The 15,215-nt window shown below is 31.5% G+C and overlaps 1 protein-coding gene across 2 annotated transcripts in view; it reads left to right on the forward strand.

Annotated features, from left to right (window-relative positions):
• Positions 1 to 15,215, forward strand: part of LOC141404970 (uncharacterized) — a 1,496,028-nt gene that overhangs the window by 240,061 nt on the left and 1,240,752 nt on the right. For both annotated transcript variants that reach the window (XM_073988846.1, XM_073988845.1), the window contains one exon: positions 1,886 to 2,091. In XM_073988846.1, the coding sequence (XP_073844947.1) occupies positions 1,886 to 2,091 (206 nt within the window). The remainder of the gene's footprint in view (positions 1 to 1,885; positions 2,092 to 15,215) is intronic.

Consider the following 15,215-nt stretch of genomic DNA (forward strand, 5'->3'; position numbering starts at 1 on the left):
AAGTTTGGTAGAAATTACATGATGTTTAAAGTATGGACCAAATCGGTTATTCCCTGCAAGAGTTATCGTGCGCACAAGTTTTGCGACAATTTTTGAACATTTGTGGGGGAGGTACCTGAAGGAGTGGACCTATATGGCCCATCTTCAAACTTAAATCGAATCTGGACAAAATATTTCGATATCCAAAATTTGAACCGAATCGATTGATCCGTTCGAGAGTTATCGTGCGCACCAGCCAGCCAGACAGACGGACGGACATTGCTAGATCTACTCAAAATTGTCGGAAACGGATATCGTACAAACATACTTGGGGTCTAAAACCATTATTTCGATGAGGCACATTTTTGGTCGTATCAAAGTGTAAATACCCTCTTTAGCCTAAAGGCTGAGGGTATAAAAAAAATCTCACGGCCGTAAGATTGCAAAACTTTTTTTTTTTATTTTCCTTTCTTTTTCATATCAGAACTGCATTTTCCCCTCTTTCCTTTGTCCTTTAAAGACAAAAGTAATTTCAATTCTATGTGAACCTTTGGATGCAAGGTGATCATCTTTATAGCAGAAATAAAGTGCGACAAGAAATCCTTTCGTTTCAAATCCGTGAGAATTATTCTTTTTGCACTCACTCAGACAATTTGATGCCAAGTGTTTGGTGGCCTCATTTCGAGGCTCATTTTCATTTATATTCGTTGTCGCCGCCACCACGGCCACCACCACCATGGATGGGGCAGCAAGGGTAATAGCTTCATTGCTTGACTGTTGTTGGCTTTTCATTAATTTGTCACAGCAAGCAAATATAGCGTCCCGGCGATAAAATGAGATAAATGAGAGGAAGACAAATGAAAAAAAGAAAGAAGGCCAGAAAAAAATGGCTTGGATAAAAATTCAGCGTCATTCTGTTTTTCACTCGCTAATGAGCTGCAAAACTATTTTGTTTCTCTTTTTTTGTTCTGTTTAAGGATTCATTTGCAAGGACAAAGTTTTTTTGACGCAGCAGCCTGTATTACCGGTCTGGTCAAAAAAAAAAAAAAATGCTGAGAGACTAAAGTTTCATCATTGCCACAGAACATTTTGTAAGGAATTTGGGTGGGGGTATGAACAAAACAACAATAAATCGACTACTTCAAAAGAAAACCAAAAGTAATGTTGATGACAAAAATGACGATAATGATGACACTTTTCATTCTTTCTTTCGCTCTCTTGCTGTGTCAAGCATGTGTGTGCAATGGCTAGTTGGAAGGACAAAGATATAACAAATAATGAAACTTGGTTTTTTTGGTGGGACCAAAAGAAGAAATGAAAAAGAACTTGAAAAACGGAAATGGAGGTTAAATTTAAGGCAAGAATTTTAATGTAAAAACTATGCCAAAAGGAAATGAGTGTTGACTAGCGGGAGATGGGTATTGTTCGCAACGATGATGAATTACAATTGGATCAAATGTCCGTAACAAGAAAACGGCGAAAGCCAACGCCAAAAAATTTTTCCTTTTTTTGGGAAACTTGTTCATGGCGACCATTAAATGTGGCGGTTTTTCTATTTGCATTATTTCTCCTGCTCCTCTTCTCTTCTTGGTATCCATCTCTATATCCCTCCCCACACAAATTGTAATCTTTGGCCATTACCACTTCAACAACAACAGCATTCCAGCAATACAAACATGAACTCATTATGACCAAAACGAGGAAAAAAATAAATTCTTTTGTGTCATTATTCCAATTGAGAGTTCTCAGATTTTTTTCTTCTTGTTGCTTTTGTTGTTGTTGATATTTGTTTTATTGTCCGACAATTGTTTTAATTTCTGCCATTCTCATTTCGATTCATTTCTTTGATGTTGTTTTTTACTCATGATTTCTTTGTTTGTCTTCGTCTTCTTTTTGTTTCCAACAGTGTTGATACCCGAGAATCGAACTTTTCCCATGGCACTCATTGGTCGGATGAAGCATATCGAGAACGTTTGTCTTTTGCCCTGGATGGCCGTACGGGTACACTAACCATGACAAATGCCCAACAGGAGGATACGGGCGAATATCGATGTCGTGTTGATTTCCAAAAGAGCCCAACACGTAATTCCAAAGTTAATTTGACCGTCATAAGTAAGTATTGAATGCAATAACAACACGAAAAGAAGAAATTTACAACAAAATCGAATGAAATATAAAAAAAGGAAAATAAAACAAAAGAAAATTACAAAAGGGATTCATTAACACAAAGCATATTTCATCCATATCCTCATTTCACAATGGTATTGAATTTCGAATGCGGGTTCAGGGAAACAAAGAAAATATTTGTTTAAATTAAGATGTGTATTTATTTCAATACCGAAGTTTACAACAAATAAAGCTTAAAATATGTCTTATATGTTGTAAATATTTATTTTTAAACATACAGTCCCAGACTGGTCTTCTATAGAATAGGAGACCTCCAAAAGCGGTCCTTTGCAGAATATGAGACATACAAATAGAGGATTCTACAGAATAAAAGACCAAAGTAGGGCTCTTCAATAGAAAAACGCCGTAGTGGTCTTTCATAGAATAGAAGAACACCATAGGGATTTTCTATAGAATCGAAAACCCCAGAGGGGTCCTCTGCTGGACTTCTATGTCATAGAAGAATTTACAATAATAGTAAATTAAAAAAAAGTTTCAAAAATTTACAGCATACTCAGATTTGTATATTTAAAAATATCCCTTCAAAAAATTATCTGTAGTAGTAGATTTTTCTAAAAATATTTTTTAAGGTTCTTATGGCCGAAGATATTTTAAAAATAATTCTCATTGTTGTATATTTTTTCATAGTCGTGGATTTTCAAACACATTTTCTTAGTAGTGGATTTTTCAAAAATATTTGTTCGTAGTCGTGTATATTTTAGAAATATTTTTTCATAATCGTGGATTTTTAAAAATGTTTTTTCGTATTCGTGGATGTTCTTAAAAAATATTTTTTCATATTCCTGGATTTTTTTTAATGTATGTTCATAGTCGTGGTCTTTTAAAAACATTTGTCATAGTCGTGGATTTTTTAAAAACATTTTTTTTAAACATGGGTTTGTAAAAAATGTTTTTCATAAACGTGGATTTTTTTAAAATATTTTTTCATAGTCGTGGATTCCTTAAAAATATATTTCATATACGTGGACTTTTAAAAATATATTTTCATATTCGTGTATGTTTTTAAAAATACTTTTTCATATTCCTAGATTTTTTAAAAATATTTGATAAAAATATTCGTAGTCATGGATATTTTAATAATATTTCATATTCGTGGATTTTTTAAAAATGTTTTTCATAATCGTGGATTTTTAAAAATACAAGTTTATAGATGCGGATTTTTAAAAATAGTTTTTCCTAGTCGTGGATTTTTTAAAAATACTTATTAATAGTCGAGGTGACGTAGGGGTGGGAAGATACCAAGGAACGGTCCTGACCGGCTTTAACATGGCAAAGCCCAGGATTTATCTTGGTCCCTCTTTCATCTCAAATGGACACTGACCTCCCCGTGGTGTCACCTGGGGAACTGCCTTTAACACCCGTTAAAGGTAGTGAGCTAACATGTGCCGCGCGTTCTTGGGTTTTGGCGTCGGGTATGTAACCCTCCCCTAGAAAAAACAGCCTACTATGAAAAAACGAAAGAAAATAAAAACGAACCCCTCTAAAGTTGACGAACCCTGTAAACGTTTTAAGGACCATGATCTGCGAATCGACACCTGGAATGTTCGCACTCTTTATAGAGAAGGTGCAGTTTACGCATTGGCAGATGTACTTGAAATGTACAAGGCCGACATTACTGCCATACAGGAAATACGATGGAACGGGAAAGGCGTCACAACAACACCTAAAGGTGAAGCACTGTATTATAGCTGCCATGACACAAGGCATGAGTTTGGTTGCGGATTTGTAGTTGGTCGGAGGTTAAAACACCAGGTCTCCAGCTTCACCACAGTGAATGAAATACTTGCTGCAATTGGAATAAAAGCAAAATTCTTCAACATCAGCTTTATATGCCCTCATGCTCCCACTTAAGACAAGGACGAACAGACCAAAGATATATTTTACGAGCGCTTAGAAGAAACTTATGACCGTTGCCTTGCCGATGACATTAAAATTATACTAGGCGATTTTAATGCCAAAATTGGAAAGGATAATATCTTTGGCCCAACAGTAGGGAAATTCAGTCTCCACAGTGAAACATCTGACAATGGTATGAGACTGATAGACTTTGCAGCTGCAAAAAACATGGTAGTTAGCAGTACCAGATTTAACAATCTCGATATTCATAAGGGCAACTGGCTGTCTCCAGATCAAAAAACAAGAAATCAAATTGATCATGTTGTGATAGATGGAAGACATTCATCGAGCGTGTTGGATGTACGATCGTTCCGAGGTGCAAACATAGACTCGGACCACTACCTTTTTGCAGCAAAGGTACGTACCAGATTAAACATAGCAAACAATGTGCGAACAGACACAACACGGAAGTTGGACAACAGATAGCCACAGCATATTCCACTCAACTAGCCCAATTGCTTAATCAAAGCACTCCTCACCCCAATAACATATCAGCGCAATGGCAAATCATTGCCCACTCCATGCAAACAGCCGCAAAATCCATACTTGGATACCAGAGACCTCCACCAAGGAATCCATGGTATGATCAGGAGTGTCGTGCTGCTACCGAAGAGAAAAATGCGGCATATAGGGCTACTTTACAATCCGTAGCAACGCGTAGCGCACCAGAGAGATACAGGGAGAAAAGGAGAGAATAGAAACGTCTTTTCAGCAGGAAAAAGACAGAAATGGAAAAGCGGGAGTGTAAAAAAATCGAGATGTACAGGAGCCAGAATGAAGTCCGAAAATTCTACCAAAGAGTCAAGCATCAAACTGATGGCTTTGGTACAGGCACATCCTCCTGTAGACACCAGCAAGGTAATTTGGTAACTGATACAGATAGTGTACTCAGGATATGGAAAGAACATTTTTTAAATCTGTTGGTATCCAATAGCAGCGAAGACGACGAAGATACCACAGTCCCAATCCCAGAAGATGGTATTGAATGTATACCGCCCAGCCAAGACGAGGTAAAGACAGCAATAAATCGGCTGAAAAATAATAAGGCAGCAGGGGCCGATGGCCGAGCTGTTCAAAACCGGAGGCGACACGCTGATAAGGTGTATTCATCAGCTAGTTAGCACCATCTGGCAGGAAGAACGAGTACCCGACGATTGGAACCTGAGTATCCTGTGCCCCGTCCACAAGAAGGGAGATAAGACTGTATGCTCTAACTATAGGGGCATAAGTCTACTCCCTATTGCCTACAAGATCGTGTCAGGGATATTGTGCGAACGACTAAAACCTATGGTCAACGAGATAATTGGACCATATCAATGCGTCTTTAGACCGGGCAAATCCACCATTGACCAGATATTTACCTTGAGACAAATCCTGAAGAAGACCCAATAGATGCAGATCGACACCTACAACCTTCTACGTTCAAAGCAATGTCTGAATTTGGTATCCCCGCAAAGCTCATGCGCCTTTGTAAAATGACTCTAACTGACACAATATCTTCAGTTAAAATAGGAAAGAACCTCTCCGAAGAGTTTTGTACCAAAAGAGGTTTCAGGCAAGGAGACAGCCTTTCGTGTGATCTTTTCAACATCCTGCTGGAAAAGGTTATACGAGAGGCAAACGTCAAAAGAAGTGGCACAATCTACACCAATAGCCACATGTTACTTGCTTATGCTGATGATATAGACATCATGGGACGTTCAGTAAAAGAAGTAACCGATACCTTTAAGTAGGTCGAAGGAGAATCTGCTAAAGTGGGTGTGGCGGTAAATGGCGAGAAGACCAAGCTGATGATGTCGACGCGCAATGCGTCCAGTGAAATCGGACCAACTGTTGAAGTTGGTTCCTATAATTTTGAGGTAGTAAAAGACTTCGAATACATCGACACCGCCGTAAACACAACAAACGTCATCAGTTGTGAAATAAAAAGAAGAATTGTATTGGCCAACAGACACTACTTTGGCTTAAGTAAGCACTTTAAAAACAAAGCCACAACTCGTCAAACAAAAATAACGCTTTACAAAATACTGATACTACCCGTGCTGATGTATGGTTCCGAAGCCTGGGTACTTGCGCAAGCAGACATGGCAGTGCTTGGTGTGTTTGAGAGAAAAATTCTTCGAAAGATCTACGGCCCAATCTGCGTTGACGGTGAATATCGACGTCGCATGAACCACGAGCTGTATCTGCTATAAAACGACATCAATATAGTTAAACGTATCGAGATGCAGCGATTGCGTTGGCTAGGCCATATCATAAGAATGAGCGATGATGAACCCGCTAAAAAGGCGTATAAATACGAACCGCTTGGCGGAGCACGCAGAAATGGCAGGCCAAGGGATAGATGGCGCAAACAAGTGGATGATGAGATGAAAAGGCGCGGTATTCCAGAGTGCGAAGCAACAAATAGAAAGGAATGGAGATCTTTTCTTAGTTCGGCCTATGGAACAAATGTTCTGTAGTGGGCCAGCTAAGTAAATAGGTAAGAATTTTTTAAAAATATTTTTTTTAAGTCGTAGACTTTTTTAAATATATTTTTTTACGTGGTGGATTTTTTTAAAAGTGTTTTTTCATCGCTGTGGATTTTTAAAAATATTTTTTCATAGTCGTGGATTTTTCAAAGGATATTTTCTATCGTCATTAATTTTTTTAAAAATATTTTTCAAAATCGTATATTTTTCAAAAAATATTTCTTAGAGTCGTAGATTTATTAGTTGTCTATTTTTTGAAAAAAATTTTTTCATAGTCTTGGATTTTTTGAAAATATTTTTTTGATCGCTGTGGATTTTTAAAACTATTTTTTCATAGTCGTGGATTTTTCAAAGGATATTTTCTATCGTCATTAATTTTTTTAAAAATATTTTTCAAAATCGTATATTTTTCAAAAAATATTTCTTAGAGTCGTAGATTTTTTAAAAATATTTGTTCGTCGTTGTATTTTTCATCGTCGTGGATTATAAAAAAATTTTTTATAGTCGTGGATTTTTTATTTCCCATTTTTCAAAAATTTTCCATAGTCGTGTTTGTTTTTTTTTCGTATTTTTTCAAAACATCCATAATTATGGATTTTTTAATTTCTCTTATTAGTGAATTTTTGACAATAATATTTTCAAAAATTTCCCATGGGCGTGGATTTTTTAACACTTAGTCTTGGAATTTTAAAAATATTTTTCCCCTCTCGAACGGATCTGCCGAATCGGTCCAAAATTTGGCCTTAGTAATATTTTGTCCAGACATAGCTTAAGTTCGAAGAAAAGCCATATCGGTCTACTGCCTCAGGTACCTCCCCCACAAAAGTTCAAAAATGTTCGGATAAATTGTTCGTACAGTAACTCTTGAAGGGAGCGGCTGAATTGGTCCATACTTTACACATCCTAATATATCTACCAGATATAGATCAGGTTCAAATATGGACTATATTTGTCCACTCCATCCGGGACCTCCCGCACAAAATTTCGGCTAAGTTCACTTTAAGACCTGACATCGACTCACTTTGATTTTTGTTGAAGCAACTTGCATTCACTGCCTCAATTACGACGGCAAAAGTTTTTTAGGGGCAAGTCAATACTTCTTGAGCAAACAGCCCGAAGGGTGTAAAAATCCCCTATGGTACCATATGTAGCGGCTGGAGATCTACTTACATAATGGTCAATGTCGATCCATTCCTTTTAGTATCTCCTCCGCCAAACTTCTGATCTTTAATCCTAATCAAAATTTTTAAAAACCCCTAAATACATACGTTTTTTGGGAAAAAAATTGTTTCAATATACACAGGCTGAGGGTATATCTCTGTCGGCGAAGCCGACTGATACTTTTTTACTTTTTTTAAAATATTTTTATAGTTTAGGATTTTTTAAAAATATTTTTCAACGTCGTGGATTTTTTAATTAAATTTCCCGTGGTCGTGGATTTTTTAATATTTAGTCTTGGAATTTTAAAAATATTTTTTTCCAAATTTTTAATTTTTTTTATAAATTTTCATCAATGATCGTGAATTTTAAAACATATATTTAAAAAAAAAAAAATCCTACATACAGTCCTGAATTAAAAAAAACAATAAGAATATATTGTCAGGGTTGCCATGTGGGAGTCCACAAATTTGGCTGCAGTGGACGTCTAATCAAAAAAATCGACGAAAATCGATTTTTTTTCATTTTTTAGTAATGAATTTCGATGTTATTGAATTTTTTTTAATAGTAGAATAGGTCGGGGATTTTTAATGTTGTTTTCAATGTCTATCCGATAATAAAAGTTATTGATATATCCCTTGAAAAAGCCATCGCCAATGTTGTTGCATGGATAAACTTTCTTCTTAATAAATAACTCTTTTACTTAGTCAAACATCTGTTTTCATTTTCTCCGTCTCCTCCCACTTAAATGGATTTGACTACAGCAAAAAATGCAAGAACGCATAATTTACTTTACCTTAAAGCTAGGAAAAATTTACGACAATGAGATTTTATGTTTCAAACAAAACACACAAACGAGGAGAAAATGCAAAACTTTGCAATTCTAACACAGTTTCGAATAATAGCAACAACAACCACAGCAGCAGTAAAAAAAAATACATAAGAAATGAACAGCAAACTTTCTAATAGCATAAAATCTTTATTTAAGATCCTATTTTACCCTAGACATTGAGATTGGTTTAAAACTTTTCACTTTTTCTATACTTTGGAATATTCCGTTACTTGTTCAGAAAGTTGTCTTCTTTATTTTTGTGTTTGCCAAGCATGGTGTTCGAAACTTGGCTTTAAAATGGATGGACGGATATGTGTGTGTTTGCTTGTGCGTTAAAGCAGAAAACCCCAAGAACTTTGGAACAACAACTCCCCAAACTATGGTTAAACATAAGAAAAAAGTTGTATGTGAAAGGCTTTTATTTCAAAAGTGTGTAACAGAATCTTTTCGTATGCCTAGGAACCGATTATGTTTGTGTGTGTGTTTGTGCCCTATTTTACTGTTGAAGGGTTTTTAAGAGAAAATCCTTTAACATTTGTAACAAGAAAATAGTTGTGAAATTTGTTTTTTTTTTCTTTTGCCTCTACTCAATATGCAATTCAATTTATTGAAAATTTATTTTAAAGATGAAAAACGTCAGTTATTTATTTGTAGTTTTGCTCAATGATTGTGTCTGTAATTGGGAATGTGCATTCCAATCAACAGAATAGTTTTTTTTCTCGTTTAATGATGCTTTGGCATGTCTTAAAGTAAAAGTGTGAGTAAGGAACACATGATTGTATGTACCCTACATTACTTCTAAGTTTATAATCAGAGTAAGCTTTGACTAGCAGAAGTAAGTCTTTATGGACTAGCCTTATAGACGAGGGAAAGTTAGTCTTTTAGAAAAGCTGAAGGAGGTCAGATGGGAGTCTCTACAGACTAAAGAAAGGGTGTCTATAGACGAGCTAAAAAGACTTTATATACGAATTGAAGGGACTCTTCATTGACGCGAGAGTTTATAGGAGTATCACATTGTCAAAAAATTACCATAGTCAAACATTAAAAACATTTTTTCCAAACTTCCTTTAGTCACATATTCAAAGAAAATATTTTTTGAAAATTTTCCCAAGGTTAGGGATTTTTAATAATCTTTTTTAAAAAATTTCCCTTTTTCTGGGAATGCTCACAAACATTTTCTTCCAAAAACTACCATTGTCGTGGATTTTTTTTAAAAAAACTGAAAAAACATTTCTTCAAAATTGCCTCATACACGTGGATTTTACAAAAATGTTTTTTAACACACTGTGAATTTTTTAAAATATGTTTTTAAAAATGTTTCATCGAAGTGGATTTCATATAATATGTTTTTCTAAAACTTCTTTAAATTTTTTTTCTTTTTGAAAATTGTCCATCGAAAATTTCTAATAGTCGTAGAATTAAAAAAAAAAAATCATTTACAATTTCCCATTGTCTTGGATTTGTTAAAAGCATTTGTTTACAAATTTATCATAGCCTTGGTTTTTAAAACAGTTTAAATTTTCCATTATCAGGTACTTAAATAATGATTTTCAAACATCTCCCATAGTCGTGGATTTTTTAAAAATATTTCTTATGAAAATCCCATAGTCGTGGGTTTTTTTTTAAATATTTCTAATGATAATACCATAGTCGTGGATTTTTTAAAATATTTTTTAAATCCATTGCCGTGGATTTTTTAAAAATATTTTTTAAATCCATTGCCGTGGATTTTTTAAAAATATTTTTTAAATCCATTGCCGTGGATTTTTTAAAAATATTTCTTATGAAAGTCCCAAAGTCGTGGATTTTTTAAAAATATTTGTTGCAAATTTTCTAAAAGCTTGTATTCAAAAATTTCCCATAGTCGGAGATTTCTAAGAACATTTATAAATTTTTTTTAAACATCGTCCTGATTTTTTATAATATTTACAAAAATTTCCCAAAGTTAAGGCATTCTTAAAAATATTTTTTTTTTCAAAAATTTCCCTTAGTCAAGGCTTTTTTAAAAATATTTTTTTTTTTGAAAATTTGGCCTAGTCGAGGCGTTTTCAAAAATTTCTTATAGTCGAGGATTTTTTTAAAATAATTTGCAAAACTTGTCAAATTTTTAAAAATATTTGTTCGAATATTTTCCATGTTTTGAAAAAAAAAATTCCAAAGACTTCTAATATAAGCACGGTGCGCCTCAACTAAATTTAAATGAATGGTGCTTACACCTGGGAAGTTTTTGCGTATTTTTGCGTATTTGAGAAAAATCAAAAAGCAAAGAAATCGCCGGAGGAATTTTCAATAAATCACAGTCAAAGTTCACATTATGAGGGTTTTTTAGGTTTTCACGGTTTTACTTGGAAGCCGCAAGTCCAATCGTAATGGTTCTAAAAAACATGTTGTAGCAGTGAAAATTCCCTACATGATTGGTAATGGTAATCTTGTAGGTTTTACCATTTTTGAGATATAGAAGTTCAAATTGGGACAATGCACTGACGATATCGCCTCCTTATAAAACAATGTCATGCACGGTGCGCCTTAACTAACTTTAAATGAAGACCACGTAAACCTGAAACAGGAATGTTTATTGGCAGGAAAAAGTCGCTGGAGGGATTTTTTTTTTAAGGAGGTCAAGGTTCCCAATTTTTGGTTTATTTTAGATTTTCAGGATTTTGCTTCGAAACGGCAAGTCCTGTCGAAATGGGACTAAAGAAAATGTTGTAGAGGATTTTCACTGCTGCAACATTTTCTTTTGTCCCATTTCGGTAGGACTTGCCGCTTCCAAGCAAAATCCTGAAAATCTATAGTAAACATAAATTTGTAAAATTTGACCGCTATTAGTTTTATAATACCTCCAGCGATTTTTTCTTGTTTTTGGATTTTTCTCACCTAGGAACATTGCTGTTTCAGAATCCAACAAAAACTTCCCAGGTGAAAGCGATTTTCGTTTAAAGTTAGTTAAGGCGCATCGCGCATAACATTGTTTTATAAGGAGGCGATACAGTCTGTGCTTTGTGCCAATTTGAACTTCTTTATCTCAAAAATGGTAAAACCTACGAAAATACTATTAGCGACAATCTTGTAGAGAATTTTTACTGCTACAACGATAGGACTTGCGGTTTCCAAGCAAAACCGTAAAAACATAAAATCACCTAAAAATGTGAACTTGACTGCGATTTATTTGAAAATCCCTCCGGCGATATTTTTTTGTTTTTTTTTTTTTTTATTTTTCTCATCTATGAACAGTTTCAGAATCCGCAAAACCTTCCCATGTGTAAGCACCTTTCATCTAAACTTAGTTAAGGCACACCGTGGACGTAGATTTAAAACAAAAAATAGTTTTTTTTAATTCATATCATTTTTAGATATTTTCCATAGATTTTTTAAATATTTGATTTCAAAAATTTCCCTACTCGTGAATTTTTAAATTTTATATTTACCAATGTGTGGATTTATTAAAAATATTTTCAACCCGTAGGGTTTTTTTAATTAGCCATAGCCGTCGGTTTTTTAATTTTCCATACTTTTAAAAAATAAAAATATATTTTTTAAATTTTCCTAAAATTTCCCTTTGACGTGGAATTTTTAAATGTGCCTTTGTCGTACATTTTCTAAAAACAATTCTTCAAAAATTTAAAATTTTCTAAAATGTCCCATATTTGCGGTGTTTCTTAAATATAAATTTAAATATAATTTCCAGAAATTGACTGTGTTGGTAGATTTTTTAAAAATTAATGTTTAAATGCTTTTATATCGATTTTAAAAAACTTTCCCATAGTCGTGAATATTAAAGAAAATTACGAATTTTTCATAATTTTGTCGTAGATTCAAAATAAAATTAAAACATTTCCATAGTCCTGGATTTTTTTAAAAAAATTTTTTGTTCGACACATTTCAAAATTTTTTAAAACAGCTTTTGAAAATTTTTCAAATTTTTGAAAAATATTTTTCAAAATTTTCCATTTTTAGAAAAATAATTTTTCAAAATTTTCCATTTTTTGAAAATATTTTTTCAAAATTTTCCATTTTTTGGAAAATATTTTTTAAAGATTTCTAATAGGCGTGGATTTGTAAAATTTTTTTTTCAAAAATTTCCTTAGATGAGGTATTTTCAAAATATTTCTTTAGAAATTTCCTTAATCGAGGTATTTTCAAAAATATTTTTTTTTTATTTTCCATAGACTTGAGTATTTTTCAAATAGTTGTTTTCAAATATTTCACTAGTCGTGGAATTTTCATTTTTTAATTTACCAAGTATTTTTAATTTCCCGTACTTTTGAAAAAATATTTTTTTTTTTAATTTTCCCAAAATGAACCTGTGTCGTAAAAAACATTTCATTAAAATTTTTGAATTTCCTAAAATTTTGTATACTTGCGGTGTTTTTAAATATATATTATAGAAATTGCCATTGTTGCAGATTTTTTAAAACATTTCAACAACCGACTATAGCGGTAGTTTTTTTTAAAATGTATTTAAAAAAATTTATATTTCTTTAATATTTTTTAAAAATATTCTCATAGTCGTGGATCTTTCAAAAATTTCAGATAGTCGTGGATATAAAAGAAAATTAAAAATTTCTCGTAATTGTGGATAAAAAAATTCACAAAGTTAACAGCCCTGGATTTTTTAAAAATATTTTTTGGTCGAGACATTTCAAAGTTTTTTAAAAATAGTTTTTTTGCAAAATTTTTCAAATTTTTAAAAATATTTTTTCAAAATTTTCCATTTTTTTTTAAATATTTTTTCAAAATTTTCCATTTTTTGAAAAATATTTTTTCAAAATGTTCCATTTTTTAGAAAATATTTTTTTAAAGATTTCTAATTGGCGTGGATTTTTATAAAATTTTCAAAAATATTTTTTTGAAGTTTCCTATAATCAAACTTTTTAATTTTTTTTTAATTTTCCTAAAATTTCCTTTTGGCGTGGATTTCTTAAATATATACTTTTCCCAAAATGACCCTTTGTAGTAAATTTTCTAAAATTATTTCTTCAAAAATTTTGAATTTCCTAAAATTTTGTATACTTGCGGTGTTTTTAAATATATATTCTAGAAATTGCCATTGTTGCAGATTTTTTTAAAACATTTCAACAACCGACTATAGTCGTAGATTGTTTAAAAATTTATTTTTTTTACAATAAAATATATTTTTTAATATTTTTTAACAATTATCTCATAGTCGTGGATCTTTCAAAAATTTCAGATATTCGTGGATATAAAAGAAAATTAAAAATTGCTCATAATTGTGGATAAAAAAATAAAAAATTTTTTGATTTTTCTCATCTATGAACATTGTAGTTTCAGAATACGCAAAATCTTCCGAGGTGTAAGCACCTTTCATTTAAATTTAGTTAAGGCGCACCGTGCATCTATTAGAAGTCTTTCAAAAAACTTAAAAAAAACAAAATTTAATTTAAAACAAAAAAATATTTTTTAATTCATATAACTTTTAGATATTTTCCACAGACTTGTGTATTTTTAAAATATTTGATTTCAAACATTTCCCTACTCGTGGATTTTTAATTTTTACATTAATTTACCAAAGTGTGGATATATTAAAAATATTTTCAAACCGTGGGTTTTTTAATTAGCCATTGCCATTTTTTTTAATTTTCCATACTTTTTTAAAAAAATATATATTTTTTAAATTTTCCTAAAATTTCCCTTTGTCGTAGATTTTTTAAATATACAGTTTTCCAAAAATGTGCCTTTGTCTTAAATTTTCTAAACACAAGTCTTCAAAAATTTTAAAATTTCTAAAATGTCCCATACTTGCGGTGTTTTTTAAATATAAATTTAAATATAATTTCCAAAAATTGACTGTGTTGGTAGATTTTCTAAAAATTTATATTTAAATGATTTCATACGTTTTTAAAAAACTTTTCCATAGTAGTGGATATTAAGGAAAATTAACAATTTTTCATAATTTTGCCGTAGTTTCAAAATATAATTAAAAATTTTCCATAGTCCTGGATTTTTTATTTAAAAATATTTTTTGGTAGAGACATTTTCTAAAATTATTTATAGTCCAGGTTTTTTCAAAAATATGTTTTTGCAAAAATTTTCCAAATTTTTAAAATATCTTTTCAAAATTTTCCATTTAAAAAAAAAATTTCAAAAATTTTCATTTTTTGAAAAATTGTTTTTCAAAGATGAGATTTTTAAAAAATATTTTTTTAAATTTCCTTTAGATGAGGTATTTTTAAATTTATTTCTTTTGAAGTTTCCTATAATCGTACTTTTTTTTTAAAAAGAATATTTTTTTAATTTTCCTAAATGTTCTCTTTGTCTTGGATTTTTTAAATACATATTTTTCAAAATTTTTTTTTTCAATTTTATTCAAAAATTTTGAATTTCCTAAAATTTTGTATACCTGCGGTATTTTTAAATATATATTCTAGAAATTGCCATTGTTGCAGATTAAAAAACATACAAATGACTATAGTCGTAATTTTTTTTACAAATGTATTTTTAAATGAAATAATGATTTTTTATTATTTTTTAAAAACTTTCTCATAGTCTTTCAAAAATTTCAGATAGCCGCGAATATAAAAGAAAATTAAAAATTTCTCATAAGTGTGGATAAAAAAATAAAAAATTCTCATAGTCATGGATTCAAAATAAAATTAAAAAATTTCCATATTCCTGGAATTTTTTAAAAATTGTTTTTCAAAACTTTCCAAATCGTGGAAATTTAATTTTTT

Source organism: Musca autumnalis, unplaced genomic scaffold (assembly GCF_047663935.1).
Source record: "Musca autumnalis isolate F117 unplaced genomic scaffold, ASM4766393v1 scaffold_5, whole genome shotgun sequence".
Classification (NCBI taxonomy): domain Eukaryota; kingdom Metazoa; phylum Arthropoda; class Insecta; order Diptera; family Muscidae; genus Musca; species Musca autumnalis.